General features: G+C 42.9%; 1 protein-coding gene across 2 annotated transcripts in view; it reads left to right on the top strand.

Moving 5' to 3' along the window:
* ARNT (aryl hydrocarbon receptor nuclear translocator) overlaps window positions 1–19,521 on the top strand; it is a 114,381-nt gene that overhangs the window by 81,935 nt on the left and 12,925 nt on the right. For both annotated transcript variants that reach the window (XM_073609339.1, XM_073609342.1), the window contains 7 exons: window positions 796–861; window positions 962–1,047; window positions 7,516–7,592; window positions 8,929–9,063; window positions 11,496–11,570; window positions 13,772–13,923; window positions 15,691–15,801. In XM_073609339.1, the coding sequence (XP_073465440.1) occupies window positions 796–861; window positions 962–1,047; window positions 7,516–7,592; window positions 8,929–9,063; window positions 11,496–11,570; window positions 13,772–13,923; window positions 15,691–15,801 (702 nt within the window). The remainder of the gene's footprint in view (window positions 1–795; window positions 862–961; window positions 1,048–7,515; window positions 7,593–8,928; window positions 9,064–11,495; window positions 11,571–13,771; window positions 13,924–15,690; window positions 15,802–19,521) is intronic.

Below are 19,521 nucleotides of genomic sequence, written 5' to 3'. Positions count from 1 at the left end.
TTTTTTTTTGTTCAACTAGCGAGTTAAAAAACAAACAAAAAATAAAAAGAACTGATTCCCCATACACATCGAGCGCCTCCCACTGAACTATTCTATTTTGCCAGCAAGGAGCCTGCTCCTATGGGAGAAAAAAATGATCAGTGTTGCTTGCGATAGCCAGCGGCACGGATCTTTTGGGAAAAACCCAGCAGGCTGGTTGTACACGAGTCAATCGATCATCTTTTGTACAAGCAGCTAGCCCATACATGGATCGAAATTCGTCCAATCCTTGCTCAACTGACAGATTTTCGATAGATGTATGGCTGGGATATGCAGACTGTGGCCAGTGGAAGTACATCATGTCCCAGGCTTGGTTGTCAGTGGGAGGTGGAATAGTGCCCCATCCCTGGCACTAATGGGAGGAATAGGAACATCTAGGAACCCTTAACTACCGAGTTTGAAGTTCGGGGGACCTATGGCTGCAAATGGGCACAGTGAGGCTGCAAATGGGCATTGTTGACCCTCTTTTCCCCCTTACAGTAGCTGTTCATTTCCCACCCTAGGCTTATACTCGAGTCAATAAGTTTTCCCAGTTTTTTGTGGTAAAATTAGGTGCCTCGACTTATGTTCGGGTCGGCTTATACTCGAGTATATACGGTAAATCTTTTGCAAAAACTGGCAAATGTTTTCTTTTAAAGTTCGACCTTAGAGACTGAAACTCTCAATGCACAGTAGTGAGGGGGTGTTCTACTGTATGCTGGTTCTCTATTTTGTTGAGGTTTTTGCTAATCTTTGTGAATGCTTTTCCTTCTCCAGGTGTGGAAACACTGCAGTTGACCCCACCTCCATGAACAGGCTCACTTTTTTGAGGAACAGATGCAGGTAACGGTCCTTAGCAAAATATATTGCTTGTCAATCATGTAAGAATGTCACATTATTCTTTTTTTTGTGGTTAACTTTTCTGTTGATTTTTCTTTTGAAGAAACGGCCTGGGCCCACCCAAGGACGGGGAGCCGCAGTTTGTGGTTGTACACTGCACAGGGTATATCAAAGCTTGGCCACCTGCAGGTAGGAATGTCATTTTTTTTCTAGGAGTAAAGGATTCTATTTTACATATCCGTTGTATTGAAGTTAAAGTGGTTCTAAAGCCAAAATATTTTTTTTTACCTTCATGCTTGAAGGTACTTTCATGCATTTTTTTAACTTCATGCATTTTTACCTTCATGCATAAAGGTACTTTCATGCATTTTTTTACCTTCATGCATTAAGGTAAAAAAACATTTTGCAGCTTGCTGTCCTCTCCCACCTCCCTAAATACTTACCTCCAGTCCTTAATCGATCCACGACTGGATCTCTTCTCTCCTCTCTTCCTCGCCACACGGACTCGGGCAGCAGCGGGAGCCATTATCTTCTGCTGCTGTCAATCAAGTACTGTGAGGGGGAAGCCGGGGGTGGCTCCATAGACACACACAGCCCGGGAGTGGGAACACGTGTGCCCCCATAGCAAGCGGCTTGCTTTTGGGGTATATGGAGAAGGGGAGGAGCCAATATCGCCAGCAAGGGACCCCAGAAGAGGAGGTTCAGGGCCGCTCTGTGCAATACTATTGCACAGAGCAGGTGAGTATCACATGTTTATTATTTTAGATTAAAAAAAAAAATTGCCTTTAGTAACACTTTAAAGCGGAACTTAAGTCAATACTGGTCTTTCTGCAGTATATTTAATTGAAAAGTGCTATTTTTTTTTAAATTATGTCTCAAGTTCTGCTGTATATGTCCATGAACGTATTCTTTTTCAGGCCCACAGCTTCCTAGACGTCACTATGTTTTCTGGTTTAGAAGCAGACAGAGCATCCACAGCCTTGTCTTCTAGGCACATATTTGTGCATAATATGTGATATGATAACACTTCCCTTGTTCCAGATCTTTTGAGCACTGCCCTTGCTCCCTGTCTTCCCTATACAGTCCCTTTTTGCTTCTTTCTCCTGCACTGCCCCGCTGTGTGTCTTCAGCACTGCCCCCATTGCATGTTCCTTCTGTACTGCCTCTGCGTGCTGTTGTGCCTCCTCCGTATGTCTCTGCTGCAGTGCCTCTGTTTGTCTTACCTGTAGTGCTCCTGCTTTCTGTCTCCTACACTGACCAAAACTACTGCACAAGCCGTCCGAGGTACTGAGATATCCATGACTGATGTCAGCAGACCAGGATCTCCTGATAACTTCTCCCTGCTCTGCTGACCCGTGAGACCTTCTCATTCTCGGCAATCTTCTGGTGCCGGGACATGAAGAGAACCGCCCATGTGTAAAGCTGCCAAGGGAGAGGGAATAAATCTGGTTATCTTCTGAAAGGTACATTTCTTTGCTTACTGCACTGCCTAGGGAGAAACTGTTCAGTGTTACATGGTATATTTTCAATGTTGACTAAAGTTCCGCTTTAATTTTAATTATGCCGTTCTAAGTTCAATTTCTACATGCTCAATCTGGTTTGGCAGCTCAAAGTAATATTGGTTGAGAAAGGTGGCCATCCTTGGAAGGAGGTCAGTGAGAGCAAGCAACCTATTTCTTTTAGTGCTGGTTTCCCTTTAAGGCTCATATACTAAATAAAGAAATGAGTGCAGCGCAATATAAATAAAAGAAAGTCCATCCATAAATGTAAAAGAACTACAAGTCCCAGAACGGAAGATGAGACCACTCGTGAGAGAATGGAAAATCCAATCCACTGCTAATTCTAGGTGACAAGCCCTCCACTGGCAAACAAATGCTCTTACAAAAGGTGGACCCCTGATAAGACAGAAGGTCAAATGCGCTTGTATCCACAGTGGGGTGATTTTATTCTCCTGTACGGAAGTGGAACTGGAAGACAAGGGGACACGTTCTAAGTGCTCCGTTGATTTATTTAAAAAAGATCCATAAAATAGCATAAGGTGATGGCGCCAATATCGCGCTGCATGTAAAACCGATAAGCCAGTATACAACTAAAAACATAGGATCTGAAGATCCAGAGATGGCAGCAAGTGACATCCTTAAAGCGGGGTTCCACCCAGATTTTGAACAATATCTGTATGTATTCTCTTCCTTGCCTAGATGCTGACATGCCATTTAAAAAAATTTAAATCGCCGTAATTACCTTTTATTTTTCTATTCTTGTTTGCACTTCCTGGTTCTCCTCCCGTGGGAGTAGGCGTGTTTCTAGCCTCTCCCAGACTCCTGGGAGCTAGTCTCAGGCTTCCCAGGATGCCACTGAGCATGTGCGGGAACGAGCGGTGAATGCTGGGAGCACAGCTTTCACCACATCCAGGAAATAAATGCTTGTGGGCTTCAAATGCCCACAATGAAGATGGAAACCGCCTGCAGTGAATAATATAAGTTATTCTTTCCGACGAAATCTGACACAGGCGGACATATTACACACAATATGTGAGTATGTAATGCTGAGAAGAAAAGTTTGTGAATGAACTCAAAAAAAAAAAAACGATAGATAGGTGGACCCCCGCTTTAAGATAGCTCCTCCCCCCGTAAGCGTTACGTCTTACAGGACTTCGTCAGTGAGGGCCTCAGTTTACATATGTCCTTTTGCGGTTTCAGTGCAATTTTTTTTTAAAAGGAGTCCTGTGCAGTTTTGATAACAGGTTCAGATGTGAATTTTTACTTGAAATCGCACCTGAACCGGACTGAAAAACGGACTGCAAAAACTGCGGCAGGCCCGGACATATGTGAACCGGCTCCATAGAAAGCCAGTTCGGTTTACATAAGTCATGTGAATTGGATGCGGTTCAAAATGCATCCATTTCGCATATATATGGAACTGAGCCTGAAAGAACCTGCAGCCAAATTTCTTTGAACTTGGTTTCTTAATTCTACTTTCATTTTCCCCCTATACTTGTTCCAGCAAGAATTTATAGAAATCGTGTGGGAGATTTATAAAAGGAACACCAGTTAGACCTGTTGAACTCTTGGGCAGAGCCTATAGAGCAGGGTTTCTCAACCAGGGTTCCATGGAACCATGGGGTTCCTCCAGAGGCTGCTAGGGGTTCCTTGAGCAATGAAGAGTTTCTACCTCCCCAGTAATCACTGATATCAATAGGAAAATAGAAAATTACCCATGTACCTCCAAAGGACAAAGGGAAAAGGGGATTTTATTGTGCCAAAACACAAATCCAAAAAAGGGTCATTTCTAAAATAACATTTTTCATTTCCATAATAAAATAACATTTTTATTTCCACATTAAAATAAGCAAAGCATAAAAACATGTATCATCAGATACAGTCTGGTATAAAAAGTATACATTTCAAAAGTATACATTTCAACACTTATAAAAGAGGACAGGTGGATCAATGCATTTCGCTTGAAAAGAGCTTCTTCAGGATCCACTTTGTTGTTCACTCTTTGAAATATCGTAGCTGACAAATAACACAATAAATGAGTCATTACATAATTTATACACATCACATTCATCACATAACAGATGCCTACTAATTGAAAACAAAATAATCAAACCATCCAGCTGCAGAAAATTTGAAGGGAAAAAAGTAGAATAAAGAAAAAGGGAGGGGGGAGTGGGATACAAGGGGAAAAAAAAGAGGGGGAACTGAACACCTAAACAGCACTGAACTGACCCTCAGGAAAGACCAGAGTCAACACTATGGGGGGACTTAAAGTGATTGTAAAGTCTTGTTTTTTTTCTATAAAAATAATAAACCTGTTATGCTTACCTGCTCTGTGCAGTGGATTTGCACAGAGCAGCCCAGATGCTCCTCTTCTCGGGCCCCTCTTCTGTGCTCCTGGCCCCTCCCTCCTGTCGAGTGCCCCCACAGCAAGCAGCTTGCTATGGGGGCACCCAAGCCGAGTCACAGCTACCTGTGTCCATTCAGACACTGAGCCGCGGCTCAGCCCTGCCCTGCCCTCTTTGTCTCCTGATTGGCTTCCGCTGCTGTCAAAGTCAGTTAGCCAATGGTGCCACTGCCGTGTCTCAGCCAATCAGGAGGGTGAGTCTTGGACGGCCGAGACACTCGTGGATATCGCTGGACAGAGATGGGGCTCAGGCAAGTATTAGGGGGGCTGCTACACACAGTAGGATTTTTTTAACTTAATGCATAAAATGCATCAAGATAAAAAAAATCTTCTGACTTTACAACCCCTTTAAGGCAGGAAGATGATGGCGACACCACATCCCCAAACGTACCCAACAAATGAATGCAGAGAATAAAGGTCCCCAAAGAATTAAATACATAAGAGATGTATGTGTCTGCAATAAACATGATATTAGTATCCTTTATGTAAATATGGTACATCAATCCTTATATAGAACCCCTCAGGGTAAAAATATCCAAGAAGATAATAAACAACCAAATAATTAGCTCAATCTCATGAAGCCCAATTTTAAAAACCAACACTAGAATTATACTAAACAGAATATCTACTACAACTCACCAAGAAATGATTCCCGACTGCAGATGTGATGTTCAAGAAAATATATAAAAACAACAAGGTAAGCCAGATTGAGGCACAACCCCACTTGTAACAATACCGGTGTCGATAAGCAATTTCTATTTTGCAATTTTAATAACTGATATCAAATATCTTTTTAGCTGTGTGTAAGGGGGCAGTTTTACCACTGATCAACAATGTAAGAGTATCCTCCTTCCACTGACATCAATGTAAGGGGACCTTATCCCATTGGCCACCAATCTATGGGATCACTACACCAACTACCAATATAAGAAGTCACTTTTTCTACCGACTACCTATGTAGGGGGCACTACAATTTTCACAGTTGGTGTTTCTTTTCAGGCAATTGTTATTTGTTCCATTTCATGATGGTTACTGAAACGATTTTTTCGTATAAAGCAGAGGAGCATAAAAATAAAATAAAAATAAAACTGCTTTGGATGTCAAGTATGCTAGATTATTCTTTTATGTATTATTATATTTACAACTTACTGGCCACACAAATATGTCATGAGCTAGAGCTGTAATAATTTACCAGGGGCCCCCAGAGATAAGAAAATAATTTTCAAGGGTTCCTCTGTATTAAAAAGTCTGTATAGTGTGTCTATAGGTAGCAGAGGCAAAGTATGTGTAACCTTATATGAGAATAATTTATTTCTATCAATGATTAGGAAAGAATATGGGAATTAGGAAACTCTATGCCTCTTTAGAGTTATCAGCCATATGTTTTTCTCTAACCAATGATGGAAATAAATTCTTCTCATATAAAGTTACTTATATTTTATATGACTTTATTTTAAACCAGATTAGGGCCAAGAAAAGAGGTGATCTTGGGAGACAAATGTTGCATTGGATCCTGAAGATATGTGCCTAGAGATTTAATTGATTGAAATAAAGCCTCGTGCAGGAACAATCGCATGACCCTCTCACCAGATTACTCTTTGCAGGCTGGCTTTATCTTTAGAATGTGTGAAAGTAGCGCATGCTCAAGCACCTTTCCTGTTTGTTAGTTAACCTCTGTACTTTTCTTTTACCTTCGACACTTCCAGGAGTGTCAGAGGATTTCTCAACCTGACAGGCAGCTGCTCCAACCCTGCTGTCATGGTCAGAGGTCGGGCTCAGAGACCAGTAGCTATAGCAATAGAGAGAATCCCAACGACCAGATGGAAAAGTACACAAGCAGGTCACCCTAGCCGATGACACTGGCTCACCTGAGGTGCGGGTTCTAAGTACTAACCAGTGTTCACCAAAGTGCCTGATGGTGGAGGTTTTGATGTTTGATAGTACCAGATTCACATCCTCAGGATCAAGAGATGAGCAAGCCAGGGTCCAGTAGCAGATATAGCAGATAGGGATCAAGCAGAAGCATAGTCAGTAAACAAGCCAAAGGTTGGTTTAAAGTGGATGCAGGTTGGGATCAAGCAGAAGCATAGTTGAGGAACAAGCCAAGGGTCGGTAAAGTGTGGTAGCAAAGATATGGACAGCAGCAGTAATGAGAGCGAGATATTGGCTGGAGAGAGCACAATAATCTGGCAAACAGGAAGTGCAAAGGCATGGCTTAAGTAGGAACTTCATGGGAGGAGTAAAAGTGTTAAGGGTTCATGACAAACAAGGTACAAGGCAAGATTATCTGAGGGATTGTCCAGGGAGCTGTGCAGCATCCCAAGTGGCTCAGCAGGAAGAGACATCGCCAGACACAGCAGAGGTCGCAGGTTCAGACGCTGGTCCTGACACCTTCCTTGACCGCTGCCCGTGAACCGGATCTCTGTAATCTGCTGTAATCACAGTGCAGAGGACACAGTGCACAAATTCCTGGTGACAGACGATGTGCACATGGTTTCATGGGCACCAGCCAAATGCCTCGGTGACGTCAGGCTCTGACACTCCTTGAAGTGTCAGGGGTGGAAGAGGACTACCTAGCCGTTTATCAACAAAAGGTAAAACAAATTAGCAGAATAGTAGGAGCTTGAGTAAGTACTAGTTTCATACATTCAACCTGCAAAATGAAACCTGATGACAAGGCAACATTAAGTAATTTTATTATATTGCTTTTTGATTGTTACATAGAGCTGGATTCCTTTCTTCTGTGTTTAGGTGTTTCCTTACCAGATGACGACCAGGAAACTGGACAGAGCAACAAGTTCTGCTTGGTTGCTATTGGCAGATTGCAGGTGGGTTGTTTTTGGAGTTATTTTTCTACTGATAATTAAAGACTTCCTGCCTGCCCTATTGCGGATTGATGTCCCCAATGTGGCTCTGTTATCCTGACTGGAAGTCATATGACATCCAGCAGGGTAAGCCGCTCATGCGCACCCCCCGGGGGCACACAGCTCGGCGATTGGTGGTGCTGTGTGTGTCGTTCCGACACACCACATCTCTGATCATGGTAAAGAGCCTATGACATAGGCTCTTTACCACGCGATCAGCTGTGACCAATCACAGCTGCTCACAGTGGTAACCAGGAAGTGCCGGTAAATGGCTTTCCTCGGTTCGTGCTGACAGGGAGACCCGATCGGCGGCTCTCCTGTCAGAGGGGGGGGGGTTCTGCGCTGATAATCGGCGCATTAATTATCAGCTCAGCCCCCATCAGTAACACCTGTCAGTGCTGCCTATCAGTGCCGCCTATCAGTGCCGCCTATCAGTGCCGCCTATCAGTACTGACTATCAGTGCTGCATATCAGTGCTACATATTAGTACCACCTTATCAGTGCCCATTAGTGCAGCCTCATCAGTGCCCATCAGTGAAGGAGAAAACCACATTTTATAACAAATGAAGAAATTTTTTTGTTTAGCAAAAAATAAAAACCCCAGTGGTGATCAAATACCACCAAAAGAAAGCACTATTTGTGGAAAGAAAATGATAAAAATGTAGTTTGGGTACAGCGTTGCATGACCGCGCAATTGCCATTTAAAGTGCGACATCACTGAAAGCTGAAAATTGGCCTGGGCAGGAAGGGGGGAAAGTGCCCAGTATTGGAGGGGTTAAAGTGATAATAAATACTCTTATTTAAAAAAAAATTATAATATATATATATATATATATATATATATATATATATATATATATATATATATATATATATATATATATATATAATGTTATACTTACCTGCTCTGTGCAATGGTTTTGCACAGAGCAGCTCTGATCCTCCTCTTCTGGGATCCCCCGCCGGCGCTCATGATGGCCCCTCCCCCTTGCTGAGTGCCCCCATAGCAAGCCGCTTACTATGGGGGCACCCATGCGTGCTTACTCCCGAACTCGGGGCACATCATTTGATCGCTGATAATGATTGGGTTTCCTAAGTCTTCCTCCAGGATGGTCACATGAGCTTACCGTCCTGGAGGTTCCCTGAAAAAGTAGTTATCAGGTGGTAATTTTTGTGTTTTCCATGATATGCTTCAAGTCCAGAGTTTCATTAGAAACTATATTGCTTTAGAGGGGTCCCAACCAGCTGTAAGCGAATGCTATTCCCAAAGTAATAGCTTTTTTTTTTTTTTTAAAAACAGGTAACGAGCGCACCTAACTGTACGGATATGAATAGCGTATGCCAGCCAATAGAGTTCATCTCCCGGCACAACGTCAATGGCATGTTCACATTTGTTGACCATCGGTGTGCTTCCACTGTGGGCTACCAACCACAGGTGAGTAGATACAGGATGCAGTCAGTGCTTCAGACGGGTCCTACACCTGTTCCTTTCCTGCACTGGTACTGTGCATTGGTCTTTTTTCTGTGTTTTGTGCCAGATTAAATTCATACATGTTTTTTAGTCTGGGTGCCTGAAATATAATATGCAGAGAAAATCTGCAAAATCCATTTTAAAATGCACTAAACAAAATGCAGTTTGTGACTTTCTGTGTTAATGGGCCCTTATGCAGCAAGTTTGGTCATAACTGTTTTCATTTTAGCAAGTTAGCCCTTAACCACTTGCTGCAAAACCATGTACCTGTACGTCATTCTGCTTCAAGTGGTTGTACCGGGGTGATGCCTCACCACGGTACCATTTTTTAGAGACGACAGTCGGCTTTCCTGTTTTAACAACCGTTAAAACAGGCGTTCGATTGTTCTCACAAGCAGCAAGAGGGGACGTACCCCCCCCCCCACCCACCGCTCCACCCGGGCTCTCCCGTCCCACCGGAAGGCCCGAGCCGGAAACCTGAACAAAGCTGGAATTGGCTTTGATCAGGTCTCGGATCTAGTAACGCGAAAGTGACGTCATGACATCACTTCCGGTTTACTGGAGTGTTAAAGGAGCCAGATTTAATAAAATGTCAGTATTCAAAACAGCCAAACTTGGCGTTTTATAAATGTAGGTAAGTAGCGCTGTTACTGTTGGTGCAAAAATACAATCCAAATGTCCTTAGGAGAAAAACAATAATGGATTAAGCAATGTCCCAATGGAATAAAAAATGAATAGAAAGACCTTCTGTGTGGGCTAAAAAACAGTCTGTGTTCCAGGGCAGCTGTCCAGGGAAGCATGAAGCAGGCTCCAAACATGTAGAAAAAAAGCAGAAGAGAAGCGCCTCTGGGTCAGAACCAGTTTAAAAGCTTTATTATACAAAATGAATTTATCCACTTACATAAAAGAAAGGCAAGTTGAGCACAGATCCCTCAGTTAGTGTGGTCACTCCGTGTATAACTGTAGATAAGCTCAAAACCAGGGGAGAGTGGAAAAACAGTCCCTTCCAGCAGGATGTGTATGTGCAACGTCCCTGGGTTGAGAACGAGGCTCAGCTGGTATGGATGATAGAGCGCAGGTCTACAACGAAGCGACGTCACTGATGTTGCAACGACGTTTCGGCGCATGCGCACTGTATACCACTACTAGCCTTGCAGGAAATGTCATTCTTGTATGTGCGCTGTAAAATATTTTGTACTGTTTCTAGGTCTTATAGCAGCACCATCTTGAATTTAAACGCATTGTAGGGTGTGCCCCCCAAATATGTAACTGTATACCACAGGCGCGCGCCTTCCTCAAGCATTAGGGGAGGAAGGCTCATAGGAGCCTCAAAACTTGGCGTTTTGAAAGCTTTTAAGATCCCTCAACAAAAATACTTGACACGTGACTATTGCTGTCTCAAGGGATGTTTACATTCCTTGTGACAGCAATAAAAGTGATTTAAAAAAAGAAAATCAATTTAAAGGGACCGTGTTAAAAAAAAAAAAAAAAAAATGTAAATAAAATAAATAAGAAATTAAAAAATTTAACGCGCCCCATCCCTCCGTGCTCGCGCGCAGAAGTGAACGCTTACGTAAGTTGTGCCCGCAAATGTCAACGGTGTTCAAACCACACATGTGAGGTATCGCCGCGATTGGTACAGAGAGCAATAAATCTAGCACAAAAACCTCCTCTGTAACTCTAAACTGGTCTGGCCTGGTCTTTAAATGTTCAAGCTGACATACTCTCTATTTCTGTCACGGTATATTTCCTTTAAAAAGCCAGCTCCGGGGCAAAAAAAATAAGTAGGGCTGTGTCTGCACGGAAAGGGTTCATTTCTTGTTTTGATCTAGAAGAACAAAAAAGGATTGATTTAGGTACCCAATACTTGGCTTCTTCCGGAAGCTAGACCATTGCCTGCAACTTCTTCTCCTTCTCGCTATAGATGTCATGGGTCCTGACCTCATAATGACCAACGCAGGGTCCAAGTAAAATTGTTTCTCCTGTCCCCTAGACAAAATGAGCTAATAACTCTTGCAGTGCGGGCACAGCCCCACTTCAATGGGCAATTTTATATTTTCTCCGACTTGGGTTCTTAAGTATATCATTAGCCAAAACCTTATTTTTTGTCTTGGATGGAGTAGGGAAGGGTTAAAACCCCTGTCAAGTTCTTTCTTTCTTTCCTGTCTTGTGTCCCATTGAGGAAATTTCTCTTGCATCCTGTACTGGAGATGCTTCAGGAAGTCAGAAAAATCTCTCCTACGTAAATGAAACCGATGTCCCCAATGAAGATTTCCACCCTATCCCTATTTTCCGTTCTTGCTATATTATATTCCTTATGGTGTTGCAGTTTGCAGCCACTAGCTTGGAGTTCACAGTAAATGTTCTCGGTCTGATAAGTGTTGTCTTTAATTTAGGAACTCCTAGGGAAGGACATAGTGGAGTTTGCCCACCCAGAAGACCAGCAGCTTCTCAGAGACAGTTTTCAGCAGGTAAGATTTGATTATGGACCTTCACACTTGACTTGCATACTTAGAAATATTTATGATCTGTTTGTGAGACAGGATGGTTCAACTGAATTAAAGTGATTGTAAAGGATCGTGTTTTATTTTTTTTAAATAACAAACGTCATACTTACCTCCACTGTGCAGCTCGTTTTGCAGAGTGGCCCCGAACATCCTCTTCTGGTGTCCCCCGGCGGCTCTCGTGGCTCTTCCCTGTATATATATACACACACACACACACACACACATTAGGAAGGCAAGGCATCATTCCACCACATTCCTTTTTATCTGTACCCTGGTGATGCCGAGACCTTCTGCATGTTGTCCATTAGACAGACTACCTGGTGCAAAAAATAAATTCCAGAAGTAAAGTTTCCTGCAACCACCAATCAGATTCAGACCATAGTTGGGCGTTTGAGGGTATTTGATGCATGAAGCAGAGAGAGAGAGAGAGAGAGAGAGAGCACATGCTGGATGAATTCCATTTCTACTGACCCTCTATGGAGCTGTGTATGCTGTAGTATTAAACGCTTCTAAGTTTTGTAAACCAATACATTCCCATCAACCAAGGAAACATTCCACAATACATGTTTGGGTCTCTTTATACTTTATATTGCCAAAAGTATTGGGATGCCTGCCTTTACACACATGAACTACTGCTGAAGTGAAGACTTACAATATACACCGACCAGCCATAACTTTGCGATGGTAGTAAGTTCCTGAAGTTCCCAAAGGGATTTAGGGAAAGCTGCAATGAGGGATCTGGCTCCATGGAAGTCCTTAGGCACATACACTTTATTACCAAAAGTATTGGGACACCTGCCTTTACACGCACATGAACTTAAATGGCATCCCAGTTAAGGATGAGCTCTGGCGTGTTCGCACAGCCCACGTGCAGAGCCTGCCAGGAAGTCTGCCTGTGATCTGCGCCGTGCCGACTTCCTGGCGGGCTCTGCACGTGGGCTGTGCGAACACCCAGAGCTCATCCTTAATCCCAGTCTTGGTCCGTAGGGTTCAATATTGAGTTGGCCCACCCTTTGCAGCTATAACAGCTTCAACTCTTCTGGGAAGGCTGTCCACAAGGTTTAGGAGTGTGTCTATGGGAATGTTTGACCATTCTTCCAGAAGTGCATTTGTGAGGTCAAGCACTGATGATGGACGAGAAGGCCTGGCTGGTAGCTTCCACTCTAATTCATCCCAAAGGTGTTCTAACGGGTTGAGGTCAGGCCAGTCAAGTTCCTCCACCCAAACTCGCTCATCCATGTCTTAATGGACCTTGCTTTGTGCACTGGTCCAAATCATTCCGTGGAGGGAGGATTATGGTGTGGGGTTGTTTTTCAGGGTTTGGGCTTGGCACCTTGGTTTCAGTGAAGGGAACTCTTAAGCCTTAGGTGTCAGCATACAAAGACATTTTGGATAATTTCATGCTCCCAACTTTGTGGGAACAGTTTGGGGATGGCCCCTTCCTGTTCCAAAATGACTGCACACCAGTGCACAAAGCAAGGTCCACATCAGTGCCTGACCTCACAAATGGAAGAATGGTCAAACAGTCCCATAGACACACTCCTAAACCTTGTGGACAGCCTTCCCAGAAGAGGTGAACCTGCTATATCTGTAAAGGTTGGGCCAACTCAATATTGAACCCTACGGACTAAGACTGGGATTAAGGATGAGCTCTGGCGTGTTCGCACAGCCCACGTGCAGAGCCCGCCAGGAAGTTGGCACGGAGCTGATCACAGGCAGACTTCCTGGCGGGCTCTGCGAACACGCCAGAGCTCATCCTTAACTGGGATGCCATTAAAGTTCATGTGCATGTAAAAGCAGGCGTCCCAATACTTTTGGTAATATAGTGTATGTGCCCAAGGACTTCCATGGAGCCAGATCCCTCCGTGCAGCTTTCCCTAAATTCCTTTGGGAACTTCAGCGACTGACTACCATCGTAAAGTTATGGCTGGTCAGTGTATATTGTAAGTCTTCACTTCAGCAGTAGAAATTGGTGGGCAAAAAGAAAAATGAAGGCTATAATATCACTTCAAAGTAAAATTAGTCAACTATCCATTTGAAATGCTGTGAAATGTTGCTGTGCCAAATATGCTGGGTAGAATTAGTATTTCACTGATTGTCTTTTTATCTGTTCTTTAATATTGTTTTTTTTGTGCTAGTCTCCTAATTTTTTTTTCTCTTTCAAGGTGGTGAAATTAAAAGGCCAGGTTCTGTCTGTTATGTTTCGGTTTCGGTCCAAAAACCGCGATTGGTTGCTGATGAGAACCAGCTCCTTCACCTTTCAGAACCCGTACTCTGATGAAATAGAATATATCATCTGCACAAATACCAACGTGAAGTACGTAGATTTCCTTTTCAGAATCCTAATACTATACTGCTATCATTTCATGGACAAATAGGAAGAGTGCCTGTTACTTTTTTGTAAAGGTTTTGCGGAGGGGGAAGGGAAGAGGAGAGAGAAGTCATCTTGGTCCAGTTATGAAGGTGTGGGCATAAATAAAAGCTTGGAGTAAAGCTGTGCTCCATTCTGCCTATTACTTGGTGTGGTATGGGGATAGATAGATGCAGGAGTACTTGCAAAAAAAAAACCTAAATTTAATTTGATCTAAAGAATTTACTTTTTTTCCCCATACAATAACACACATCATACTTACCTGCTCTGTGTAATGATTATGCACAGTGTAGCCCTGATCCTCCTCTTCTCGGGTCCCCCTACCGACAGTTCTGGCCCCTCCCTATCTGTCTATGGGACACTCAGTCCTGCCCCCGCTCTCTCCTCTCTGGCTGTGATTGACAGCAGCAGGTGCCAATAGCTCCCTCTGCTTTGTCTCAGCCAATGAGAAGAGAGAGACCCGGGAGAGCTTCTGCTCTTGTCCACATACTGGATGAGGATCTGGCTCGGGTAAGTTTTGGGGGTGGGGGGCGACTGCACACTGAAGGTTTTTTACCTTCATGCATAAAATGCATGAAGGTAAAAACAGCTTTCATACTTTACAACCACTTTAAAGCGGAGTTTCACCCACATTTCCATGATTGCACCATCTGCTTCATAGCAGCAAGTTAACCGCTTCAGCCCCGGAAGATTTTACCCCCTTCCTGACCAGAGCACTTTTTGCGTTTCGGCACTGCGTCGCTTTAACTGACAATTACGCGGTCGTGCGACATTGCTTCCAAACAAAATTGACGTCCTTTTTTTCCCCACAAATAGAACTTTGTTTTGGTGGTATTTGATCACCTCTGCGTTTTTTATTTTTTGCGCTATAAACAAAAAAAAGAGCGACAATTTTGAAGAAAACGCAATATTTTTTACTTTTTGCTATAATAAATATCCCCCAAAAATATATAAAAAAAAAACTATTTTTTTTCTCAGTTTAGACTGATATATATTCTTCTACATATTTTTGGTAAAAAAAAATCGCAATAAGAGTATATTGATTGGTTTGCCCAAAAGTTAGCGTCTACAAAATAGGGGATCGTTTTTTAGCATCTTTATTATTATTTTTTTTTTTTTTTACTAGTAATGGTGGCGATCTGCAATTTTTATCGGGACTGCGACATTATGGCGGACACATCGGACACTTTTGACACATTTTTGGGACTATTGTCATTTATACAGCGATCAGTGCTATAAAAATGCACTTGTGTGGATGTGGGAATCTGTGATTTTTTTTTTTTTTTGTTCAACCCGCTGGTTGAATGAAAAAAAAACAAAAAACTATTTTGTTGCAGACCAGGGCATCCTCTCACCGTCTCTACATCGTATATCCTCCATCAATGCTTCTTCCTCCTCACTACAGCTGCTTAAATGGTCTGCTGCTCACTGACACCCAACAGTATACAATCTCCTCCTGCACAGCCAGGCTGTAATGTTATCCATACTACAGGGGTGACATCGTTATGACACTTGTGTCACTGCCATCATGTGTTACAAGGGACTTTTCTCTCTTCTGTGCTATGCCCATACACTACACTGCAACATAGCTACAGCATGGGCGATAAAAATTGTTTCACATTTTATATAATACTTTACAATTGCATTCTTTAATGATGGGCAAATTCCTCACTTACTAAAAAATTCCTTACATGTCTGTGTTCTTTTTCCTAGGAATACCAGTCAGGAAGCACGATCTGCTCTTTCCAGCACTATGCCAAGGCCTCCACTAAGTCAGACTATCTCCCACCCTCTGGAAATGGGCCCAGGGCAGCTTGCCACCAGGTTAGAAGGGTTATAATGCCATAATGGGGAGCGGGTGTCACATGCAGCCACCAGAATTATAAAAAGAATTTTGGTGTACATAATCGTTTCAGAGGCGCAGTTAAAGCGGAGTTCCACCCGAAAATGGAACTTCTGCTTTAAGGGAAGGTGACCTCCTGACATGCCACATTTGGCATATCATTTTTTTTGGGGGGGGGGGGGGGAGCGGAAACCCTCTTTTTAGAGGGTTCCAGCTCCCACTTCCTCCATGGGCTCTGCGGCGCCGGAAGTCTGTTCACCTCTCCCCCTCCCTCTGGGCAATCATCTGGGTCACAGATGCCAGTCACAAGACGCCGCGCAGCTCGCTCATGCGCAGTGGGTGCCCGGCTGTGAAGCCACAGCTGGGCACCCACAGTGACAATGCCGGCGCCGCAGAGAGGAGGGGAAGATGAGCGGGGCGTCATTCCCCCACATCGCTGGACCCTGGGACAAGTAAGTGTCCGATTATTAAAAGTCAGCAACTGCAGTATTTGTAGCTGCTGACTTTTAATTGCTTTTTTTTTAAGCGGAACTCCGCTTTAAGTCCGTTTACAGGTCCAATTAGAAAAACTTACTTTAACACAAGTGTTGCTTTTTTGCTGCCACCTTGTGTTAAGTTTTAGCTGTGCTGTGATCTTGTTATCTGCATTAGCCTGGAATGTAGTTTACATTCTTTATTTATTTATTTATTTCAGGTACTTATATAGCGCCATCAATTTACACAGCGCTTTACATATACATTGTACTTTCACATCAGTCCCTACCCTCAAGGATCTTACAATCTAAGGTCCCTAACTCACATTCATACATACTAGCGACAATTTAGACAGGATCCAATTAACCTACCAGCATGTCTTCATTCTTCTGTCATTCTGGCACTCTTCACTATCTATATGGTGCCCTGACATACCAAACACACTGGGGTCGATTTACTAAAGCTGGAGAGTGCAAAATCTGGTGTAGCTCTGCATAGAAACCAATCAGCTTCCAGTTTTTTTTTTTTTGTCAAAGCTTAAATGAACAACCTGAAGTAGAAGCTGATTGGCTACTATTCACAGCTGCACCAAATTTTGCACATTCCAGATTTAGCAAATCAACCTCAATGTGTTCAGCTTCATCAGTAACTCACTGTCTGCAGAAATAGGAATTCAGTTATTACATTGTCCAGATATTGAAGCTCTCAAATAGCTTGAAGCTGTTGCGTAGATAGGAGAAATTTGTATAGGTCAAGGAGGTAAATACATCTGTCATAGCAATTACTAGTCCCCACCAGAAATTACTTAAAGTAGAACTCCAGTTATTATTTTTTTTCATCTGGTAGGTTAATTTGCTCCTGTCTAAATTGGCCCTAGTATATGCATGTATGAATGTGAGTTGGAGACCTTAGATTGTAAGCTCTTGAGGGTAGGGACTGATGTGAATGTACAATGTATATGTAAAGCGCTGTGTAAATTCACGGCGCTATATAAGTTCCTGAAATAAATAAAAAATGTGATCTCAGTTCCCCTGTATAAGATAAAAAATATTGCCAGTGCTGTCCCAGACTTTCTCCTAAGTCCAACATCAGAGACAAGAACAAAAAGTCTGGATGGCCCCACTCCAATGAAAAACAATTTTTTTTATTCATATAAATCCATACAGCAGGGATAGAACCACTAACGCGTTTCACACCGTCAAGGCAGGTGCTTATTCATAAGTTGGCAGTGGGCAGAACCTTAACCAATAGACAGCCTGCTATTGGCTAAAGAATCCACCCACTGCCTGCTTTCAATTACAAGGTGAGTAGGGAACTGGTGTATCAGTTTCTCAATCAGGCTCTGCCCAATGCAGTGCTACTGGTTGGTGGGAGCCTGTAAGCTGTACAGCCGACAGCATCCTTGACAATCAGTGACAGGGAGAAGGTAGTGGCAGCAAATGCGCTGCTCGGCTACACTGTGTACGGGGACAGGCATTGTGCCTATCTATGTACACCAAGTTAGAGTGGGTCTTAAAGCGGAACAGAAGTCTTCATATAATAGACTAGTAGAGCTGCACGATTCTGGACAAAATGAGAATCACGGTTTTTTTGCTTAGAATAAAAAGATCACAATTCTCGCGACGTAAAATCTTTCACATTATACGAATAAAATTGGGCTAACTTTATTGGTTATTTATTTATTTTTTTAATTTATTTTTTTAATTCATTAAAGTAATTTTTTCCAAAAAATGCATTTGAAAGACCGCTGCGCAAATACAGTGTGACATAAATTATTGCAACAACCACCATTTTATTCTCTAGGGTCTCTACTAAAAAAATATATATATAATGTTTGGGGGTTCTAAGTAATTTTCTAGCAAAAAAAATTATTTAACTTAAAAACCAACAAATGTCAGAAAAAAGTTTAGTGTTTAAGTGGTAAACTTTCCTCATTTACACACAAAGTCTATTCCTTTGACAAATTGTAATGCCCCGTACAGACGATCGGACATTCTGACAACAAAATCCATCGGATTTTTTCCGACAGGTGTTGGCTCAAACTTGTCTTGCATACACACGGTCACACAAATCTTGTCGGAAATTCCGAACGTCAAGAACGCGGTGACGTACAACACGTACGACGAGCCGAGAAAAATTAAGTTCAATAGCCAGTGCGGCTCTTCTGCTTGATTCCGAACATGCGTGGAACTTTGTGCGTCGGAATTGTGTACACACGATCGGAATTTACGACAACAGATTTTGTCATCGGAAAATTTGAGATCCACATCTCAAATTTTGTGTGACGGTAATTCCGATGGAGCCTACACACAGTCAGAGCTTCCGACAACAAGCTCCCGTCGCACATTTTCCGTATGAAAATCCGACCGTGTGTACGGTGCATTACAATGTTTATACTGAAGTTCCACTGCTAAAGAATGTTGTGATTCTTGGCAGACTGCCCCCCTTTTTTTTTTTTTTTTTTTTTTTTAGGGCTGTGGCTTCAGAAGAGCAGAAAGAATTCCTTGCGTAGAAAGAATCGTGACACTTTTGTCAAGATCGCAACGGGGAAAAAATCGCAATAACGATTCTTGACGATTAATCGTGTAGCTCTAACTGAGAGCAGGCAGACTATTATCACAGAAGAGACATTGGTGATTAAAAAAAAAAAACACCTACCTGCCTGCTTACATTTCTACGACATGTAAACTGAACTGCATATGCGCAGCTCAGCTCACAGCACCAGCAGCGATCCCCATGTGCAGGGATGACTGACTCCTGCTCGTACGCAGGTGCTACGTCATCCCGATTTGGCCAATGGTGATACCCAAAGCCCAGCACCCAGGAAAAAGATGGTGGCACTGGTGGGGGACCCAGACTGTTCAACAAACTGGAGATAATTATTTTTGAATCTGGTGCATTAATAGTGCCACTTTGTAAAAGAGAGCTTATTAAAAACTACCTGAATCTACCGCACATGTTGGGAAAAGTTACTAAAATGGGCAGTAGGGTTTCTGTACCTGTACCGCAGGCCTTTTTAAAGGGTTAAAGCGCCAGAAAAGTGAAGGTGGTGCTATATTGAATTCCACCAATTGTATTCTTTCACACTCCTGCCCACACTTAAGCCTGGTAGGTTGTGCAAAAAACAAAAAAAAAAACAGGGCTGACCGCTCCGGTCAGAGCCGCTGTACTAACCACCCGACGTTTAGTACAGCGATCTCCCCACTGTGCTGTTGTGTTCTCACAGG

This window comes from Aquarana catesbeiana, linkage group LG13 (genome assembly GCF_042186555.1).
Source record: "Aquarana catesbeiana isolate 2022-GZ linkage group LG13, ASM4218655v1, whole genome shotgun sequence".
NCBI lineage: Eukaryota > Metazoa > Chordata > Amphibia > Anura > Ranidae > Aquarana > Aquarana catesbeiana.
This window is presented reverse-complemented; position numbering and strand designations above follow the sequence as displayed.